Raw genomic sequence first — 17,853 nt, 5'->3', positions numbered from 1 at the left:
ACTATTGAAGGATTGTTTAGGCGACTGTTCTGTCTGGGACCTCTGACCGTGGGAAACTGTGCATAGGAATGAATCACCGTATTAAGGCTGCAAAAGTGAAAGAGGCTTCTGCCTCAACCCTGTCCTCCCTGTGACCCCGTGCTACAGGCAGCTGGTGACATAAACTGGTAAAAAACACGCCCAATCAATCAATCAATCAATCAATCAAGGCATTTATATAGCGCACTACTCACCCGGAGGGTCTCAAGGCGCTGAGGGGGGAGGGGGTCCGCTACTGCTCGAACAGCCAGGTCTTGAGCTGCTTCCTGAAGGCAAGGTGGTCCTGGGTCAGGCGGAGGTGGGTCGGGAGGGAGTTCCAAGTCTTGGCGGCCAGGTAGGAGAAGGACCTTCCTCCTGTGGTGGCTCTTCGGATGCGGGGGACGGTGGCGAGGGCGTGGCTGGTCGATCGGAGCTGGCGTTTGGGAGCGTAGAAGTTGAGGCGGCTGTTGAGGTATCCTGGTCCTTGGTTGTGTAGGGCTTTGTGTGCGTGGGTGAGGAGCCGGAAGGTGATTCTCTTGTTGACCGGGAGCCAGTGCAGGTCTCTCAGGTGTCCGGAGATGTGGCTGCGGCGGGGGATGTCCAGGATGAGTCGTGCTGATGTGTTCTGGATCCGCTGGAGTCTCTTCTGGAGTTTGGCAGTGGTTCCGGCGTAGAGGGAGTTGCCGTAGTCCAGACGGCTGGTGACGAGGGCCTGGGTGACCGTCTTCCTGGTCTCGGTGGGGATCCATCGGAAGATCTTATGTAGCATGCGCAGGATGTTGAAGCACGACGAGGAGACGGCGTTGACTTGTCTGGTCATGGAGAGGGAGGAGTCCAGGATGAAGCCCAGGTTGCGTGCGTGGTCTGTTGGTTTGGGTGCGCTGCCCAGGGCGGGGGGCCACCAGGAGTCGTCCCAGGCGGAGGGTGAGGATCCCAGGATGAGGACTTCCGTCTTGTCCGAGTTCAGTCTCAGGCGGCTGTTCGACATCCATTTGGCTACGTCTGTCATCCCTTCTTGCAGGTTGGCTCTGGCGGTGGCGGGGTCGTTGGTGAGGGAGAGGATCAGCTGGGTGTCGTCGGCGTAGGAGATGATGTTGAGGTTGTGCTGGCGTGCGATGGCTGCGAGGGGGCTCATGTAGACGTTGAAGAGTGTTGGGCTGAGCGAGGAGCCTTGAGGAACGCCGCAGATGACTTCGGTGGCCTCCGATCTGAACGGTGGGAGGCGGACTCTCTGTGTCCTTCCGGCGAGGAAGGAGATGATCCACTCCAGTGCCTTCTCCTGGATTCCGACGTTGCTGAGGCGCTGTACAAGGGTACGGTGGCAGACAGTGTTGAAGGCCGCGGAGAGGTCCAGGAGGATGAGGGCCGCTGTTTCTCCGTTGTCGAGCAGGGCTCGGATGTCATTGGTAGCTGTGATCAGGGCGGTCTCGGTGCTGTGGTTGGCCCGGAAGCCAGACTGCAAGAGGTCGAGGGAACCGTTCGTCTCGAGGAAGGCGGCCAGTTGCTTGTTGACGGTCTTCTCGATGACTTTTGCCGGAAACGGGAGCCGCGAGATGGGGCGGTAGTTCTTGAGGTCGGTGGGGTCGGCTGATGGTTTCTTGAGTAGAGCGCTGAGTTCGGCGTGCTTCCAGCTTTCCGGGAAGGTGGCGATGTCGAAGGAGGTGTTGATGATGTCCCGCTGGTGGGGTGCGATGACAGCGTCGGCTTTGTAGGAAGATAAGAAACCTTTCAAGACGTACGGAAGGCAGACGAGCTCGTCCAAGTGGGCCGTCTGAAAAAGCCGAAGTATACGTCATAAAAAGCTCTTTTCCAATGGCTGGCCACCGTTTAGCATAAACGTTGACGTCAGCCAATGGAAAAGAGGGGCGGGGCTTAAAGCCCTTTACTGAATTTACTCAAAATCTTTAAATCTCGCCGAGGAAGCTGCACATGTGCGCAGCCACGCTAGCCGAGACTTAAAAACTAGTAGAAATAAAAGTGTTTCTCCTCGTCGAGCCTTTTTAACACCTGCTGTTGCATGGCATTAGTTTTGGTGCTGTCTCAGATTTTCAAGTCCTTGTAAATCTTGGGCAGAGTCAAAATGCAATGGGTGTTGGACCATTTCCCATAACCAGTCAGGCATTGTCTTCTCTGCCTTGAAGGATTATGTTTTATTGCAATCATTACTTCATGGGCACTAGTCTGAAAAAATGTCTTATATACAGGTGTTTTGCTATGCATATCTGCTCTTGCATTTTGCCCATGCAATGTTATGCAGCCCACTGCGAGAGTGTGGACTAGCACATTAGTAGTAAGAGAAGGTTAGTCACTGTTAAACGTCTTGGCTTATAGTAGAATTGATGTGAGTAGAATTCTACATTTGAGGTTTAAGGTCACCATTTCAAGAAACATTTAGTATTCATGTTCATTATGCATCGTTAGTGTTATATTTGTGCTTACTTTTTGAGATTGATCTCATATAAAAACATTTAATCATGGTAATAATTACTTTTAAATCTTCTTCTTTAGAACATATTATAAATAGGGCCTTAGCACTAGTGCAGTATTACTTCACACAATACTACTGGTGCTGCAGGGATTGCTATTTCTGGTGCACAATCATAACATGGGATTACTCACAATTTTTAGTGCGCATTATTCTGGTAATTTGCTTTTGCATAATTATGCAAAATTCTTAAAACTAGCATGTCAAATTACCCAAATTGGTATTAAGTGCTATGTTTTGGATGCACAGATAGCCATTTTAGACATAAGGCCACATTTCGTGCTAAAAAATTAGATTTAAAAAAACTCGAAATGCCACGAACAACAGCCTCTCCTGTTATGGTCGTTCACGTTGTACTTGTGCACTTGCATCACAGGATTTATTGACATCGTTAGGCGAATTTTGTGTAACAAGGATAACTCTTAAATCATGAAATTTTGTCTATGTAATGGAAACTTTGTCCAGGCCTACTCACAGTTCTCTATACACAGATGTGAAATGGGTAATAACATTTAGAAATTGGTGTCCCAGAATCTTCATGATATTTCAGAATACCTGACTTTTTGCAAGCACACATTTTAGCTGGTTTGTCAACTTGGAATTCAGCAAAGTGTCACCCATGGTAGTATGGTGATGTGGCATGCGATTTTACGGATGAGTCATAATGCTAATTTGCGCAGCTGTTGTCACTCAAGTAGGGATCGATACCTCCATTGTAATTATGTTTAGGTCCCTGACTACTGCTTCCAAAGACTATCATTGGCGCTTAATGCTTATTTTGCCTATTTCTACTCAAAACTTACATAAATGTCTCTTTGATTCCCAATACTGGACTTTTGCCGTTTTATCGTCATTTTGCTTATTGAATCAAATCATTAAATCATTCTCTCTTTTTTATAATTTAGAGTGTCATTTTTATTGAGTTATATTTTCAACCTTTTATTTATGTTGTTACTTTAAAATGCTTTACACATTTTCTTTTAGTTATGCCTGTCCTTTCTGTGCCTTACCTACCTGATGTTGAGCTCAGGTTTAAATGACCAAAACGTTTCATTGGGCCTAATAAGTTAGTGGCTTTAATTCTTATGGTGGATTGGCATCCACCCAATTTAATAGTTCCCTTTCAAATTATACGTTTTTTGTGCAAACCTGTACTATTATGTGTTTACCAGTGCCTAATTTGTAGATAAATAAGTACCAGGGGCCTCGTCGGGAGGCCACTGCAGCTTGAACCACCCATTTCCCTCTGCCAATGACAGTACCAACCATCACACTCCTACAAGTTCGAAATTTTAGACTTTTTCAGGCCCCGAAAACTATAAGAACGGGCTGGACAGCAGGAATTAGTCATTTTAAAATATACTGAATTATTAAACAGCTATTGTTGTGCAGACCTCTGAATTAAAAAAGAGGCACAACCATGTGGCAGACTGTCATAAGTGCTGGTGCTGACAATTAAGTCCCAGTGTTAAGCACCTGAAATCACTGGCTCAAATTAAGCACTGGGGTTCGCACATTAAAGCCTGACCTACATGCTTTGTCAATGATTGTGCCTCATGAGAATCGTTGATTTCTCCTTCTAGACAACTGAAATTCGTCTTCTGGAAGGCGGGATTCGAATGGTGCGTCAGAATTCAGCTGTCTTGCCATTTCAGCTGTCTGTCAGGGGCCTCTATTTAGTGATCACAATGTCCAACGGAGTCACTGTCATGTGGGATCAGAGGACAACCTTGCAAGTAAAGCTGGAAGCCTCCTTCATGGTAAGTATAATAAAGATGGAATCAACTGAAACATATATAAAGCCATCAATCATAGGTTCAGGAGCCAGCACCATGTGCAGGTCAATCTGCAGTTGAGATAGAAAGCATGGCACGCCTCGAGGTTCTGTGGTTTATAGAGATCTGGAGATTGCTCCTATGTTCCTCTGACTACTCGAGGAGGATGTGGACCTGGGAATGCTTCTTCTAACATGCTTCAGTTTTTTTCAGCTTTTTTCGGTACACATTTTCAGGGAGCTCCATATGTACTGGCACTGTAAGATATTGTGTGACTATCGCTTTTATTGCTCAATTAGAGAGGAACATTACTGGCTGATACACAACACGCAAAAGAATAGCATTGGATACAACAGATGGGCTCCAATCAATTCCTTCTAATGAAAAATATTTGTTAACAACTGTACCGGGGAAGATGTTTATATAAGTTTTCAACAATAACGTAGTCCCCATGCTAACAAATAATATTGCTATTTACATTACAGTAGAACTTGTATGCCGTGCTTATCCAGTTAGAATTTCATATAAGCACATTTGACTAACTTTGAAGGAGGCATTACATAAAACAACTAGGAGCACTAGCCAAGTTTACCAATGCAGAGTAGAATACAAACAGGCTGTGAAGGGGATGAAACTACAAAAGGAGGCCACCTGGGAGTCCCTACAGGAGGCAAGTGCTAGTAATGATGATAGAGCTTTTTGGAGGGTAATGAATTCCTCACCATTGAGTACAGATGAGGCTCCTAGTATCGAGCTTGCAATACTGGAGGAAGAATGGATTAAGAATTTTGCCAGTATCTATTCTGTACCTGCCACAATAAATACATGGGATGAGGGGCACGCTAAAAACGTGAATGTAGCCGCTTTTAAAAATGCCTCCATTGCTCCTTTTCCCTTGGAGGAAGTCAGTAAAGTAATCCAAGCAAGTAAAAGTAAGAAAGCACCAATACCAGACGCAATCCCAGTAGATTTGTACAAAGATAATCTCGCCTTGTGGGGACCCTTGCTGACCCTAATATTGATGGTCAGCTGCACTGCAGGCTTTCTGCCATCGTGGGGAGAATCAATCATTGTACCTATTTACAAGGGAGATTGCCTAAACCAAGCGTTTTATAGGCCAATCTCCTTGATTTTAACTACTTTTAATATGCAGCCTTATCTAAAAATTGTTTTAAATGCACGGCATAGGTGTGCTCTTACACGTTTAAGACTGGATATATTCCATCGACTAACAAGTTTTCCTACAACGAATGACTGGCCCACAAAACAGACAAATTGTCCCTGTGATGACAGGATGCCCCAGAACACTATGCATTGGTTCTCTTTTCCAAAGTCTATAGACAATATAGGAAATGGTATTTCTTTCCGATTGGATAATCATGCTTTACACAATGTCGTCCTGCATAATTGTTTTTGCAATCAGTGCCAACGTTAGAGATTTGTTGCGGAATGTCATCATTTTTGTGGGCTCTTTTTTATGCTGGGAAGAATAGGCCATTAGTTACCATCTAGAGCAGACCATGGAAAAAAGAGTATATACTTGAGGGGCACAGGAAGTACAAGTCATGGGAGTAAGAGAATTTGTAAATGAATATGAAAAATATTGTACCACTGTCTTTTAATAACTGTAAGAATGCATTAAAAAAAATTTGAATGAACATCTGCAGCTATATGTTTTAACAATTTGAGCTTATATGTGTACTTAACTGTATTTCATCAGATGTAATTAAGTGAAATTGATTTATGTTTTCTTTTTGTGTAACTGCTTTTATGGATGTTTTCATGACTCTGTATAAAATATATAAATGGGTAAATGGTCAAAATATCGATTCCAAAATATAGACAAACCAAAATATCGAGTCCAAAATATAGAATGGACAAAATATCGAATGGACAGAATATAGACATCAAAAATATCGTTTTGAAGGTAAGTAATGTAATATCGATTTTAAAAATGTAGACAGTCAAAATATCGAAGTACATAATATAGTTTATTAAAAATATCGAATTTTTAATAATATCGATTTTTTTTAAGTGTTTGTTGTTAGTATATGTGTGAAAAGTGTATATATTTTTGTAATTAATTTTAAGTAATTAATTTTATATTATTTAATTATTGTGTAATTTAATTCTGTAGCGGGTTGTTGGTTTATAGGGGAATAGGGTGGGAAGTAATTTAGTTATAATTAATTAAATATATTAATTCATTAATTGTTATTTATTTAGAATACATTGTTACTTAATTCTTAATTGGTAATTAATTCATTCTTAATTGATAATTATTTTTTATTGATTGAATAATTGATAATTATGTGAATTAAATTAATTTATTTTCTGTAGCGGGTTGTGGGTTTATAGGGGAATAGGGTGGCAAGCAATTTAATTATAATTAAATAAATATGTTAATTAATTAATTGGTATTTATTTTGATTACATTGTTAATTAATTTTTAATTGGTAATTAATTATTTATTAAATGATTATTTTTTATTAATTGATTAATTGATAATTATGTGAATAATATTAATTTATTTTCTGTAGCGGGTTGTAGATTTATAGGGGAATAGGGCGGAAAGGAATTTAATTATAATTAATTAAATATGTTAATTATTTTATTGGTATTTATTTTGAACAACTTATTAATTAATTTTTAATTGATAATTAATTAATTCTTAATTCAGTCAGTCAGTCAGTCAAAATACTTTATTTCGATAAATCAATATCATAAAAAGACAATAGCACTATACAATATTCACATCTAAAATACATAGTTAATACAGGCTAAAATCATGATCAATTTACACAATCCAAGTATTTACAAACAAATGTAAAAGTGTTGTCCTTTAAAAAGTACATTTAAAAAACTTTAAAATACGATAAAAAGAGGTCAGTTAAGTAGGACTACATTTTCCTGTACATTTTACAATCTCACATAGCAGTTTCATTTAGTAAACATTCCCTAAAGTATAAACAGTATCTGGTTTAATCCACTATAGAACCATGTTATGAAGGTTATGGGTCATCTTCCTTTTCCTAATCCTTACAGCCCCCACAAGGAAGTTGGCAACGTGAAACATATTCCTGGGGTTCTGCAATAATTGTAAAAACAGGAGTGCTGGCTTTACCTGAATAAACCCTGCCTCCTTTAAAATGGGGATCAAAAATTTGTTCCTTACTGCCGTGTAGTGACTACAGAACATCAAAAAGTGCATTTTATTCTGGATGGAAAAATTGTCACAAGAACACGGCACTGCGCTGTCAGGGGTGCTCCAGGTTGGAAAATGACCAAGGTTCAAGTGAATCAAATTAAACCGAAATTGGGTCAAAAGAAATCGGTGATAGGCGTGGTTCACAGTAGTCAGATACAATTCAGGGCCTACTTGGGTGCTCATAATAATGCTAGCCCTCACCGTTGGTTTTTGTAGTTCCATTTGTTCCCTCTCCATGCTTAGCAATTCTCCCATCAAACCCTTAATCAAGGCGATGTCCTTTGTTGTTATGGACACCGGGGAAGAAAAGAGCTCAGGTCTCCCTAACTTAACGAGACTGTCTTTGATGTATGCTAGCCACAACATTTTGTTTGCTTTATCTAGCTGCAGGCAGTCTTTTAAAATAATGTGGTTAAGAGGGATTGTTTTAAATAATAAATTAAATAATAATAATTTAAAAAATAATAATATAATTCAACCAAATCTTCAGCCAAGCTAGAACAGGTGCCATTTTAATCTTGTCTGAAATATATCCTACTCCTAATTCAGTGTGAACTATATAGGATGGAGTGGACTGTGGCACAGAGAGGACAGCTCTTAAAAATTTATTCTCAGTTGTCTGTATACTGTCTGGGGAACAGTATCCCCAAATTGCACTACCATATGTAGCCACTGCAAGGCATTTTGCTTTATACATTTTCAATAGGGTTGCTATTGGCCTTGCCCCTAATTTTTTCGAAAACCCCTGAAGTGCAGAAGATGATCTGGCAAGTGAGATGTTTCTGTTTTTCAACTGAGGACCCCAGTTGCCTCTCTCATCAAAGGTGATTCCCAGATAAGGAAAAGTGGCTACTCTACATAACTCTTCTTTCCCACATGTGAATGTTTTTAGATTCTTATTCTTTTTGCTCCTGCCCATTATCATAATTTGAGACTTTTTTACATTTATCTTTAGGTCCAAAGAACCCATGAAGTTTTCAAAAACATCCAAGAGGCGTTGTAAGCCCACACCAGTCCGTGAAAGCAAAACGGCATCATCCGCTTACAGAAGAACCGGAATCCCCAGTTCTCCTATACGCGGGATGTCAAGAGATGCCTCTTTTAATGCTGGTTTTAGTGCGTTTATATAAATGGTAAATAGGAGGGGTGCCAAAATGGACCCCTGCCTAACACCCCTTTCAGAGTTAAAGTGACTAGTGCATCGGCCCTCCGAGGTTACTCTAACCGAAGCTGTAAGGCCAGTATGCAAATCAGCCATGAGATTAACCAGAGCCCTGTCTAGGCCCATATCGATGAGGATTTGCCACAGTTTTGAACGGTTTACAAGGTCAAAAGCAGAAGAGAGGTCCATGAACCCCAGGTACATGGACCCCTCCTTGGCCCTAGTGTATTTATCAACCAATAAGTGCAAATTAAGTCCTTGATCTATCGTGCTCCGTTTTGGTCTAAATCCGTACTGGACATTTGATAAGACCCATTTCTCATTCAACCAATCATTCAGTTTAGATAAAATGACCCGGCCCAATATTTCCACAGACAAATCAATCAGTGAAATAGGTCTGTAACAGGAGGGGTCCTGCCTGTTACCCTTTTTAAAGACCGGAATGATGATGGATTTTTTCCATGAGGCCGGGATGTTGTCGTGATTGAGAGCATTAAAAACATTACATAAAACTTTAGACCAAAATTTCGGGGCACATTTAAAGACGTCTGCCGGTACCCCATCAGGGCCCGGTGCTTTATTTTTCAAAGTCAGATCAATTGCCCTTTCCACTTCTGCGGCTTCAAAAATGACGGCAGGGACCTCCTCGTTACTAATTTCCAGTAGTGTAGCCTCAAAAATTACAGCAGGGGCCTCTATGTTACTAATTTCTGAGTATATTTTGCTGAAATGTTTGATCCAACCCTCGTCTGTAATATTTACCTCGAGGGGAGTATACTCATCACCCGAAAATAGTGGCTGATTTATGATTTTCCAGAATAAACCACTATTTTTTAAGGTTTCGGGGTCAAGTAGTTGGGCCCATGCTGCATCCTTCAGATCTCTTTTCCTCTCTAAAATGGCTTTTTTATATGTACACCTTGCCGTAGCTATATCAACGCGATTTTTAGGCGTGGCTTTCAATGCTGTAAGTAAATCTCCATGGGCTTTAGAACATTTTTTATCAAACCATCTTTTACCTCGAAGTGGCATCTGTCTTGATCCTGCCTGTAAACTAAGGTTAATTTCTATACAAATATTATCAAACGCCATTATAACTTCTTTTTTTTGTATTCGGTTTACTAGGCAAATTGCCACCTCATCCTCTACCTTGGTCAAAACTTCTTGGAGGAATGTTTCAGGGACTATTTTGGTCCATTTCAACCTTTGCCTCTGATCTTTAACGGCCACATTTAGTCCCCCTCTATGTGTGACTGTTTTTAATGAAAGTAGATCTGTGTACTTAACTTCCAATAGAGAACAGGATTGTGATCACTAAAAACTGATACCTCAGTGTAATATTTTACAACATTGCACAACAAAAAAGAAGACATAAAAATATAATCGATAATAGTGCCATCATCTTTACCCTTAAATGTAGGGGACCTACGTTTACCATCCCCACAACCTGACTCATATAAATTCCATCTGGCAAGAAATTTTTCAAGATACTCTCCTCGCCTAGTGTGTTCCAGATGGATGGATGAAGAGAAGGGAGGGCCTTCATCGTCCTGACTAGTACAGGGTAGGGTACAGGGATGGATGTTAAAATCCACTAGAAATAATATTTCAAAAGTATTTGCATTTGCACTGTAGACTGACAGAAATGTGTCCAGTACTTCCAAATTATGACTGGTACACTCATTTGCATTAAAATTATAGAAGTTTACAAATAGAATCTTGGCCTTATCCTGGGTAGTGAGTTCAACAATCAAACAGTTTTCACAGCCTGAGATGCACTGTGTTAGTTTACCTTTTACTTCCAATTTAAATAAGGTCAGTAAACCTCCCTTGGCTCTTCCTACAGCACTACTAATTGCAGGAATACAAAAGTGGCTGTAGCCGTCCAAAGAAAAAGTATTCGCTTGGTCCCATGTCTCTTGCAAGGCAATAATGTCAAAAGATTTTAATGAGTTTAGCCAATCAACATTTCCAATTTTGTTCTTAATGCCAGCAATATTCCATGTGGCAATTTAAAAAAAGGATGTGGGTGGCTGAACAGTACTCCCCAAATCAGTAGGTAGTCAATCGTTTTCCTCAAGTGAGGATAGAGCAGTGTAGCGATTATATAATGGTAAAGTCTGTTCAAATTGAGTATGCGTATTAGCCAGCTGGTAACAATAAGGGTCCCCATTTTTTTGATGTTGAAAACCATTTGGAACAAAACCAACCCCTCCCCTTCTATGCCCATTTGGTGGATACTTAGGCTGATGAGGTGGTGGGCGTTGTGTATTATCGAAATGATTATAAAAGAACCCAAGAGGTCTAGCACATACGGAATTTTCCACTATCGGTAAAGAGGCTGCTCTGAGGAGGACTATTGCCACGTGTTGTGGGTGCTTAAAATTTACAATAATACAATCCCCACTCGAATTTTTTCTGGCATTGCCAATCCAGCTGACTCTTCGGGTGGAGATTATGTCATTAGAAAAGGCAAGTGGAAAACCACAGTTCCTATTTAGCCATGCTAGTGATTTATTTTTTAAAGCGGCATGGGTTTCTAGCCTGGAATCAGACAAACAAGAATCGACCTCTGGGACGTTTATTAATACCACTGTGTATGGAACGCACTCCGGTGGGAGGTTGACTATGTTTTTTCTCTTAGACCTACTTCTCCCCCCGTTTTCTCCCCCCACTGTGCTATTCTGACTACCGTTATTTAATGTTTTAATGTGGGTGGTTGTACTAACGGTTGGACTGACGGTTGTACTAATTGGGCTCCTACAGATGGTAAGTTAGGAGATGGAGTTTTCTGTGGTCGTATGACTGGTACATTTTGTGCGGTGACCGCTGGCCCTGAATCCCCTGTACTAGCAGAAGCTGCCACCTCTCTTACGTTGTTACCAGAAGAAGGACTCGTGTGTGTGTGTGAATCCGGGTCATATGAGAATCTAGGAGACCCCCTAGTCTAGAGACCTCTTGAGAGACTTGCTCTAGCTTTACCACCAGGGGTCTAATCATTGCTTCTAATTTTGACTCAATGATATTTGCCAGGAGCTCTACATGAGCAGGATGCAAATTATTTGAGTCAGCATTATTTATGGGTTCTGGTGTGCTTTTACAACTGATTGATGTAGTTCCCATCTTTTTTGTCTTTCGACCCACTACCCTTTTGACAGGAGCCTTCCTACATGCCCGCACTGCTCTCAAAACAGGTGATTGGGCTGGTGAAGACGTTGGAGAGGGTGTCGGGGTCTAACTGGGGGTAGGGTCGATTATAACTTCCCGCTCTTCCTGTGTCACCACGATTGATACATCATTAGTGACAGCAACAATAGAATCATCCAGGTAACTAACTGACTGGGGCAACAAAGTTGAAGGCGATCTCATCCCTGTGGGAGAAACTTCAGGGCTTATCCTATTTAGCGAAAGTCGCCTATCTTTATTAATTTTATTGACCACCTTTACGAGATAGTTATCCATTGTCCTCATCTCGTTTGAGGTCGATTGTTTAATCTTTGACATGTTAAGGGGCAAAAAGTGCTAGAAAGTACTATGCACAAAATAGGGTAAACCAATGAAATCTCACACAATAGAAGTTAAAAATCAATAATGTTGATAAGGTCCAAGAAACAAATGAATCTTACAGTTTAATCCAAAGTCCGAGGAGATAAAGCCAAAATCCGTGGCCCAGCCCGGCCTCCTCTGGCCTCTGACGGCCGCAGGCCCCTTCCTTGTCCCGGGCTTCTCGCGGCGCGTGCCCGCGCGCGTCCCGCGGGACGAGGGACTGGCGTTGCCTTTATGTGCCTCCTGGCGCTGCTGAGGGCGTCACTGGTGGTGGGAGGGGCCCGGCAGAGCCAAGCCTGGCTGGGAAACAGCAGAGCAAGGCCCGGCCCTTTGCTGCTGGTGCTGTGGCGGAGCTGAGCCCGGCCGTGTAGAATACAGGTACCGTTTTGCAATTATCCCCCAACAGGTCTCGGCCCTGGCGCTGCCTTTATGCGCCTCCTGGCGCTGCTGAGGGCGTCACTGGTGGTGGGAGGGGCCCGGCGGAGCCAAGCCCGGCCGGGAAACAGGCGGAGCAAGGCCCGGCCCTTTGCTGCTGGTGCTGCGGCCAGCGGCGGAGCTGAGCCCGACCGTGTAGAATACAGGTACCGTTTTGCAATTATCCCCCAACAGGTCTTGGCCCTGGCGCTGCCTTTATGCGCCTCCTGGCGCTGCTGAGGGCGTCACTGGCGGTGGGAGGGGCCCGGCGAGCCAAGCCCGGCCGGGAAACAGGCGGAGCAAGTCCCGGCCCTTTGCTGCTGGTGCTGCGCCGCTGCGGCGGAGCTGAGCCCGGCCGTGTAGAATACAGGTACCGTTTTGCAATTATCCCCCAACAGGTCTCGGCCCTGGCGCTGCCTTTATGTGCCTCCTGGCGCTGCTGAGGGCATCACTGGTGGTGGGAGGGGCCCGGCGGAGCCAAGCCCGGCCGGGAAACAGGCGGAGCAAGGCCCGGCCCTTTGCTGCTGGTGCTGCGGCGGAGCTGAGCCCGGCCGTGTAGAATACAGGTACCGTTTTGCAATTATCCCCCAACAGGTCTCGGCCCTGGCGCTGCCTTTATGCGCCTCCTGGCGCTGCTGAGGGCGCCACTGGTGGTGGGAGGGGCCCGGCGGAGCCAAGCCCGGCCGGGAAACAGGCAGGGCAAGGCCTGGCCCTTTGCTGCTGGTGCTGCGGCGCTGCGGCGGAGCTGAGCCCGGCCGTGTAGAATACAGGTACCGTTTTGCAATTGATAATTAATTTTTATTAATTGATTAATTGATGTGAATTATATTAATTTATTTTCACTAGAGTGGGAATAGTAAAATGTACCCGATGCTATCCAACGCTTTCCCAACTGTTGCACTCTCTGGAGTAGGAATAGTAATTTTTACCCCTACGCTATCCAACGCTTTCCCTACTGTTGCACTCTCTGGAGAGGGAATAGTAATTTTTACCCCTACGCTATCCAACGCTTTCCCTACTGTTGCACTCTCTGGAGTGGGAATAGTATTTTTTACCCCTACGCTATCCAACGCTTTCCCTACTGTTGCACTCTCTGGAGTGGGGATAGTAAATTGTTACCCCTACGCTATCCAACGCTTTCCCTACTGTTGCACTCTCTGTTGTGGGAATAGTAATTTTTACCTCTACGCTATCCAACGCTTTCCCTACTGTTGCACTTTCTGGAGTGGGAATAGTAAATTTTACCCCTACGCTATCCAACGCGTTCCCTACTTTTGCACTCTCTGGAGTGGGAATAGTAATTTTTACCCCTACGCTATCCAACGCCTTCCCTACTGTTGCACTCTCTGGAGTGGGAATAGTAAATTTTACCCCTACGCTATCCAATACTTTCCCTTCTGTTGCACTCTCTGGAGTGGGAATAGTAATTTTTATCCCTACGCTATCCAACGCTTTCCCTACTGTTGCACTCTCTGGAGTGGGAATAGTAATTTTTACCCCTACCCTATCCAATGCTTTCCCTACTGTTGCACTCTCTGGAGTGGGGATAGTAATTTTTACCCCTACGCTAATCAACGCTTTCCCTACTGTTGCACTCTCTGTTGTGGGAATAGTAATTTTTACCTCTACGCTATCCAACGCTTTCCCTACTGTTGCACTCACTGGAGTGGGAATAGTACATTTTACCCCTACGCTATCCAACGCTTTCCCTACTGTTGCACTCTCTGGAGTGGGAATAGTAATTTTTACCCCTACGCTCCAACGCTTTCCCTACTGTTGCACTCTCTGGAGTGGGAATAGTAATTTTTACCCCTACGCTATCCAACGCTTTCCCCACTGTTGCACTCTGTGGAGTGGGAATAGTAATTTTTACCCCTACATTATCCAACGTTGTCCCTACTGTTGCACTCTCTGGAGTGGGAATAGTAATTTTTACCCCTGCGCCATCCAGCGCTTTCCCTACTGTTGCACTCTCTGGCGTGGGAATAGTAATTTTTACCCCTACGCTATCCAACGCTTTCCCTACTGTTGCACTCTCTGGAGTGGGATTAGTAATTTTTACCCCTACGCTATCCAACGTTTTCCCTTCTGTTGCACTCTCTTGAGTGGGAATAATAATTTTTAACCCTGCTCTATACAACGCTTTCCCTACTGTTGCACTCTCTGGAGTGGGAATAGTAATTTTGACCCCTACCCTATCCAACGCTTTCCCTACTGTTGCACTCTCCGGAGTGGGAATAGTAATTTTTACTCCTACGCTATCCAACGCTTTCCCTACTGTTGCACTCTCTGGAGTGGGAATAGTAGTTTTTACCCCTACGCTATCCAACGCTTTCCCTACTGTTGCACTCTCTGGAGTGGGAATAGTAATTTTTACCCCTACGCTATCCAACGCTTTCCCGACTGTTGCACTCTTTGGAGTGGGAATAGTAATTTTTACCCCTACGCTATCCAACTCTTTCCCTACTGTTGCACTTCCAGGAGTGGGAATAGTAATTTTTACACCTCCGCTATCCTACGGTAATAATATTGTGTTTTTCATTAATATTATGTTAATATATAACAGGATTGGAAACATGCCATGGTCGTTCCTGGTGCGGACATCACTAATCTTGCCAACTTTAGGCCGATATCCCTGCTGCCAGCCTGCTCTAAAATACTGGAACGTCATGTTAATATCCAGCTTAATGAGTTCGTTGAAAACACGGGATATCTTCATCCATCCCAATCAGGCTTTCGCGCTAATTACTCCACCGAATCCGCACTCCTTGGGGTGATCGAGCGACTCCGACACGGTATTGATAGCGGTGAGACCTTTGCGCTTATCCTTCTTGATTTAAGCGCGGCCTTCGATACCGTGTCCCATTCCATTCTACTGGAGTCCCTCCGCTCCCTTGGTGTTGCTGGACCAGCGCTTGCCTGGGTGGCCTCATTTCTTAATGAGCGCACATTTCAGGTTTTTTCAAACAAAGCTGAATCGGCGATTCATTCATCTGCTCACGGCGTCCCTCAAGGGTCTATATTGAGCCCTTTGTTGTTCAATATTTACATCAGACCACTTGCTTCTATCGTAGAGGACGCCGGTCTGTCCATATACTCATATGCAGACGACACGCAGATTGTGTTTTCTCTGTCTGGCAGCAGGGCTCAGGACATTTCTGCCCTAAAAATTGGCCTTTCTCGCGTTGCGGCTTGGATGCAAGTCAATCTGCTGAAGCTCAACGGAGAAAAAACTGAGGTTATCATACTAGGCAAACATAAAGATCTGTGGGGCTCCAGACACTGGCCCAGTGATATGGGTCCGTTGCCTATCCCCGTGCCAGTTGCCCGTAACCTCGGTTTCTTAATCGACGAGAAACTCTCGATGAGACAGCAGGCAACTAAGGTTGCTGCAATCTGCTTCAATACCTTACGCTGGTTGCAGAAGATCATATGGATGTTGCCTGAGTCTACTCGAAGAACTGTCGTTCAGGCCCTCGTGATGTCCCGTATCGACTATGGCAATGTGCTTTATCTAGGTGCTGATAAAGCTACAATGAATACACTCCAGGTTGTGCAGAACTCAGCTGCCCGCCTTTTGTGCAATGTTCCATGGAGAATGTCTGCAACGCAAGCCCTGCGTGACCTTCACTGGTTAAAAATCTCTGATCGTGTGGTTTTTAAAACCTTGTGTCTCCTGTTCAAGATTCGTCAGGGTTCTGCCCCTATTTACCTGCACAATCTTGTCCAGCCATATCAGCCTAGTCGCTCTCTCAGGTCATCAAACAAAGCCAATTTTGTAGTTCCTAGAATTCGACTGGCAAAAATGGGAGGCCGCTCATTCACACACTTGGGACCGAAGTTGTGGAATGCTCTCCCGTTGACGCTAAAAACAGAAACCAACCTTTTGGTTTTCCGCAAAAAATTGAAAACTTTTCTGTTCTAGTCTGGGTTCTGTCCTTCTTCTTCTTCTTTCTCAGCAATTGCTTGTTTTCTTCTTTAGTCTGTCCCTGGCGCCGGGAAACCCATTATGGGTAGCTGTGGGCAATATAAATTTAATAAAATAAAATAAATAAATAAAATATATATATATATATATATATGTTTTAACAGATATGATTGTATTTTTTTATACAAGTTAAATTAGTTATTCAATAATTTTAAGGTAATTTAAGTATTGTTAAGTATATTTTAGCTATTTATTTTTAATATTTTTTTAATTTTACATTAATATTAAGACATTCGATATTTTTATAATGTATATATATATAAACGATATTTTGGGGTCGATATTTTGGTACTTACCTGTTTGTAGATAGGAATTCGATATTTTGTCTGTCGATATTTTGGAATCTATATTTTGGGTAGTCTATATTTTGTCCCTCGATATTTAGTCAGTGATCGATATAAATGATATGCTATGACTTTTTTTTTTGTTTTAGGGATTTTTTTAACTTTATTTTCCTTCCTCAAAAATGTAAGGAATATGGTCCATGTTGGGGGGAGTGCACAATGCCAGTGAGGGGTACTTTCTGTCCCTCTCCTGAAGCTCTCATTTGTAGATGTTCTCTAAGCCAAGATGGTTGATGCTAGCCATTTTCCTCTGATGCATGCCATGGACTCCCAGATGTTGCCTGTTCAATGAAAGAATAGAAAGCAGCTGAGGTCATATTCACTTTCGCTTAAATTTGTTTCATTTTAATGCAAGGTCGGTCGTCCCGTGGTGATGCATTTTCAAGGTCAACTCACTCAACAGAAGTAGCAAAATGTGGCCACTAGATACTAAATTCCGCTGCTTTTCTCACCTGGGAGACTAATGGCCTAATGAGTCCAGGAGCTGTGCTATTATATGTCGCTTCTGTGGTCCCTAGAAGAAAGTAGTCCACTGGAGGGTACTGCGACGGAAGCTGCATTGTTGTTGTCTGTGGTTGTGCCTGCTCTGTGCATCTACTCACAAGGTGAAAGACGAGCCATGTACAGGAAACAGGTGACAACAGAAAAGACGACGGTGTAGGGTTCGAACTACCTTTTCCAGAATCTGAGGTTCACTGGAGAGTTGAGGTCCTGAGGTTCCACACAGAAAAATAAGAAGACATTAAAGGAAAATGCAAATCATTGCAGTGTGACTAAATGAGAAGCAATCGTTTTTATTAATGTATTGTTCTGTTAGCAAGGCGTACTCTACTGCTCCCTGCCTACTCTACACGTTCCCACTTCCTTCAAATATTAATCGAAATGCCACAACCACCTGCTAAGTACTTTTCCT

The 17,853-nt window shown here is 43.1% G+C and overlaps 2 protein-coding genes across 9 annotated transcripts in view; one reads left to right on the top strand and one right to left on the bottom strand.

Annotated features, from left to right (window-relative positions):
- Nucleotides 1-17,853, bottom strand: part of LOC144823886 (uncharacterized) — a 1,846,314-nt gene that overhangs the window by 1,451,655 nt on the left and 376,806 nt on the right. The window lies entirely within an intron of this gene.
- Nucleotides 1-17,853, top strand: part of LOC144823884 (mucin-5B-like) — a 946,734-nt gene that overhangs the window by 647,960 nt on the left and 280,921 nt on the right. The window contains exon 22 of the mRNA XM_078682773.1: nt 4,087-4,263. Coding sequence (XP_078538899.1) covers nt 4,087-4,263 — 177 coding nt within the window. The remainder of the gene's footprint in view (nt 1-4,086; nt 4,264-17,853) is intronic.

The sequence above is a fragment of the Lissotriton helveticus genome, chromosome 3_1, assembly GCF_964261635.1.
Source record: "Lissotriton helveticus chromosome 3_1, aLisHel1.1, whole genome shotgun sequence".
Taxonomy (NCBI): Eukaryota; Metazoa; Chordata; class Amphibia; order Caudata; family Salamandridae; genus Lissotriton; species Lissotriton helveticus.
Note: the sequence above shows the minus strand (reverse complement) of the source record. Positions and strands in the feature narration are given on the sequence as shown.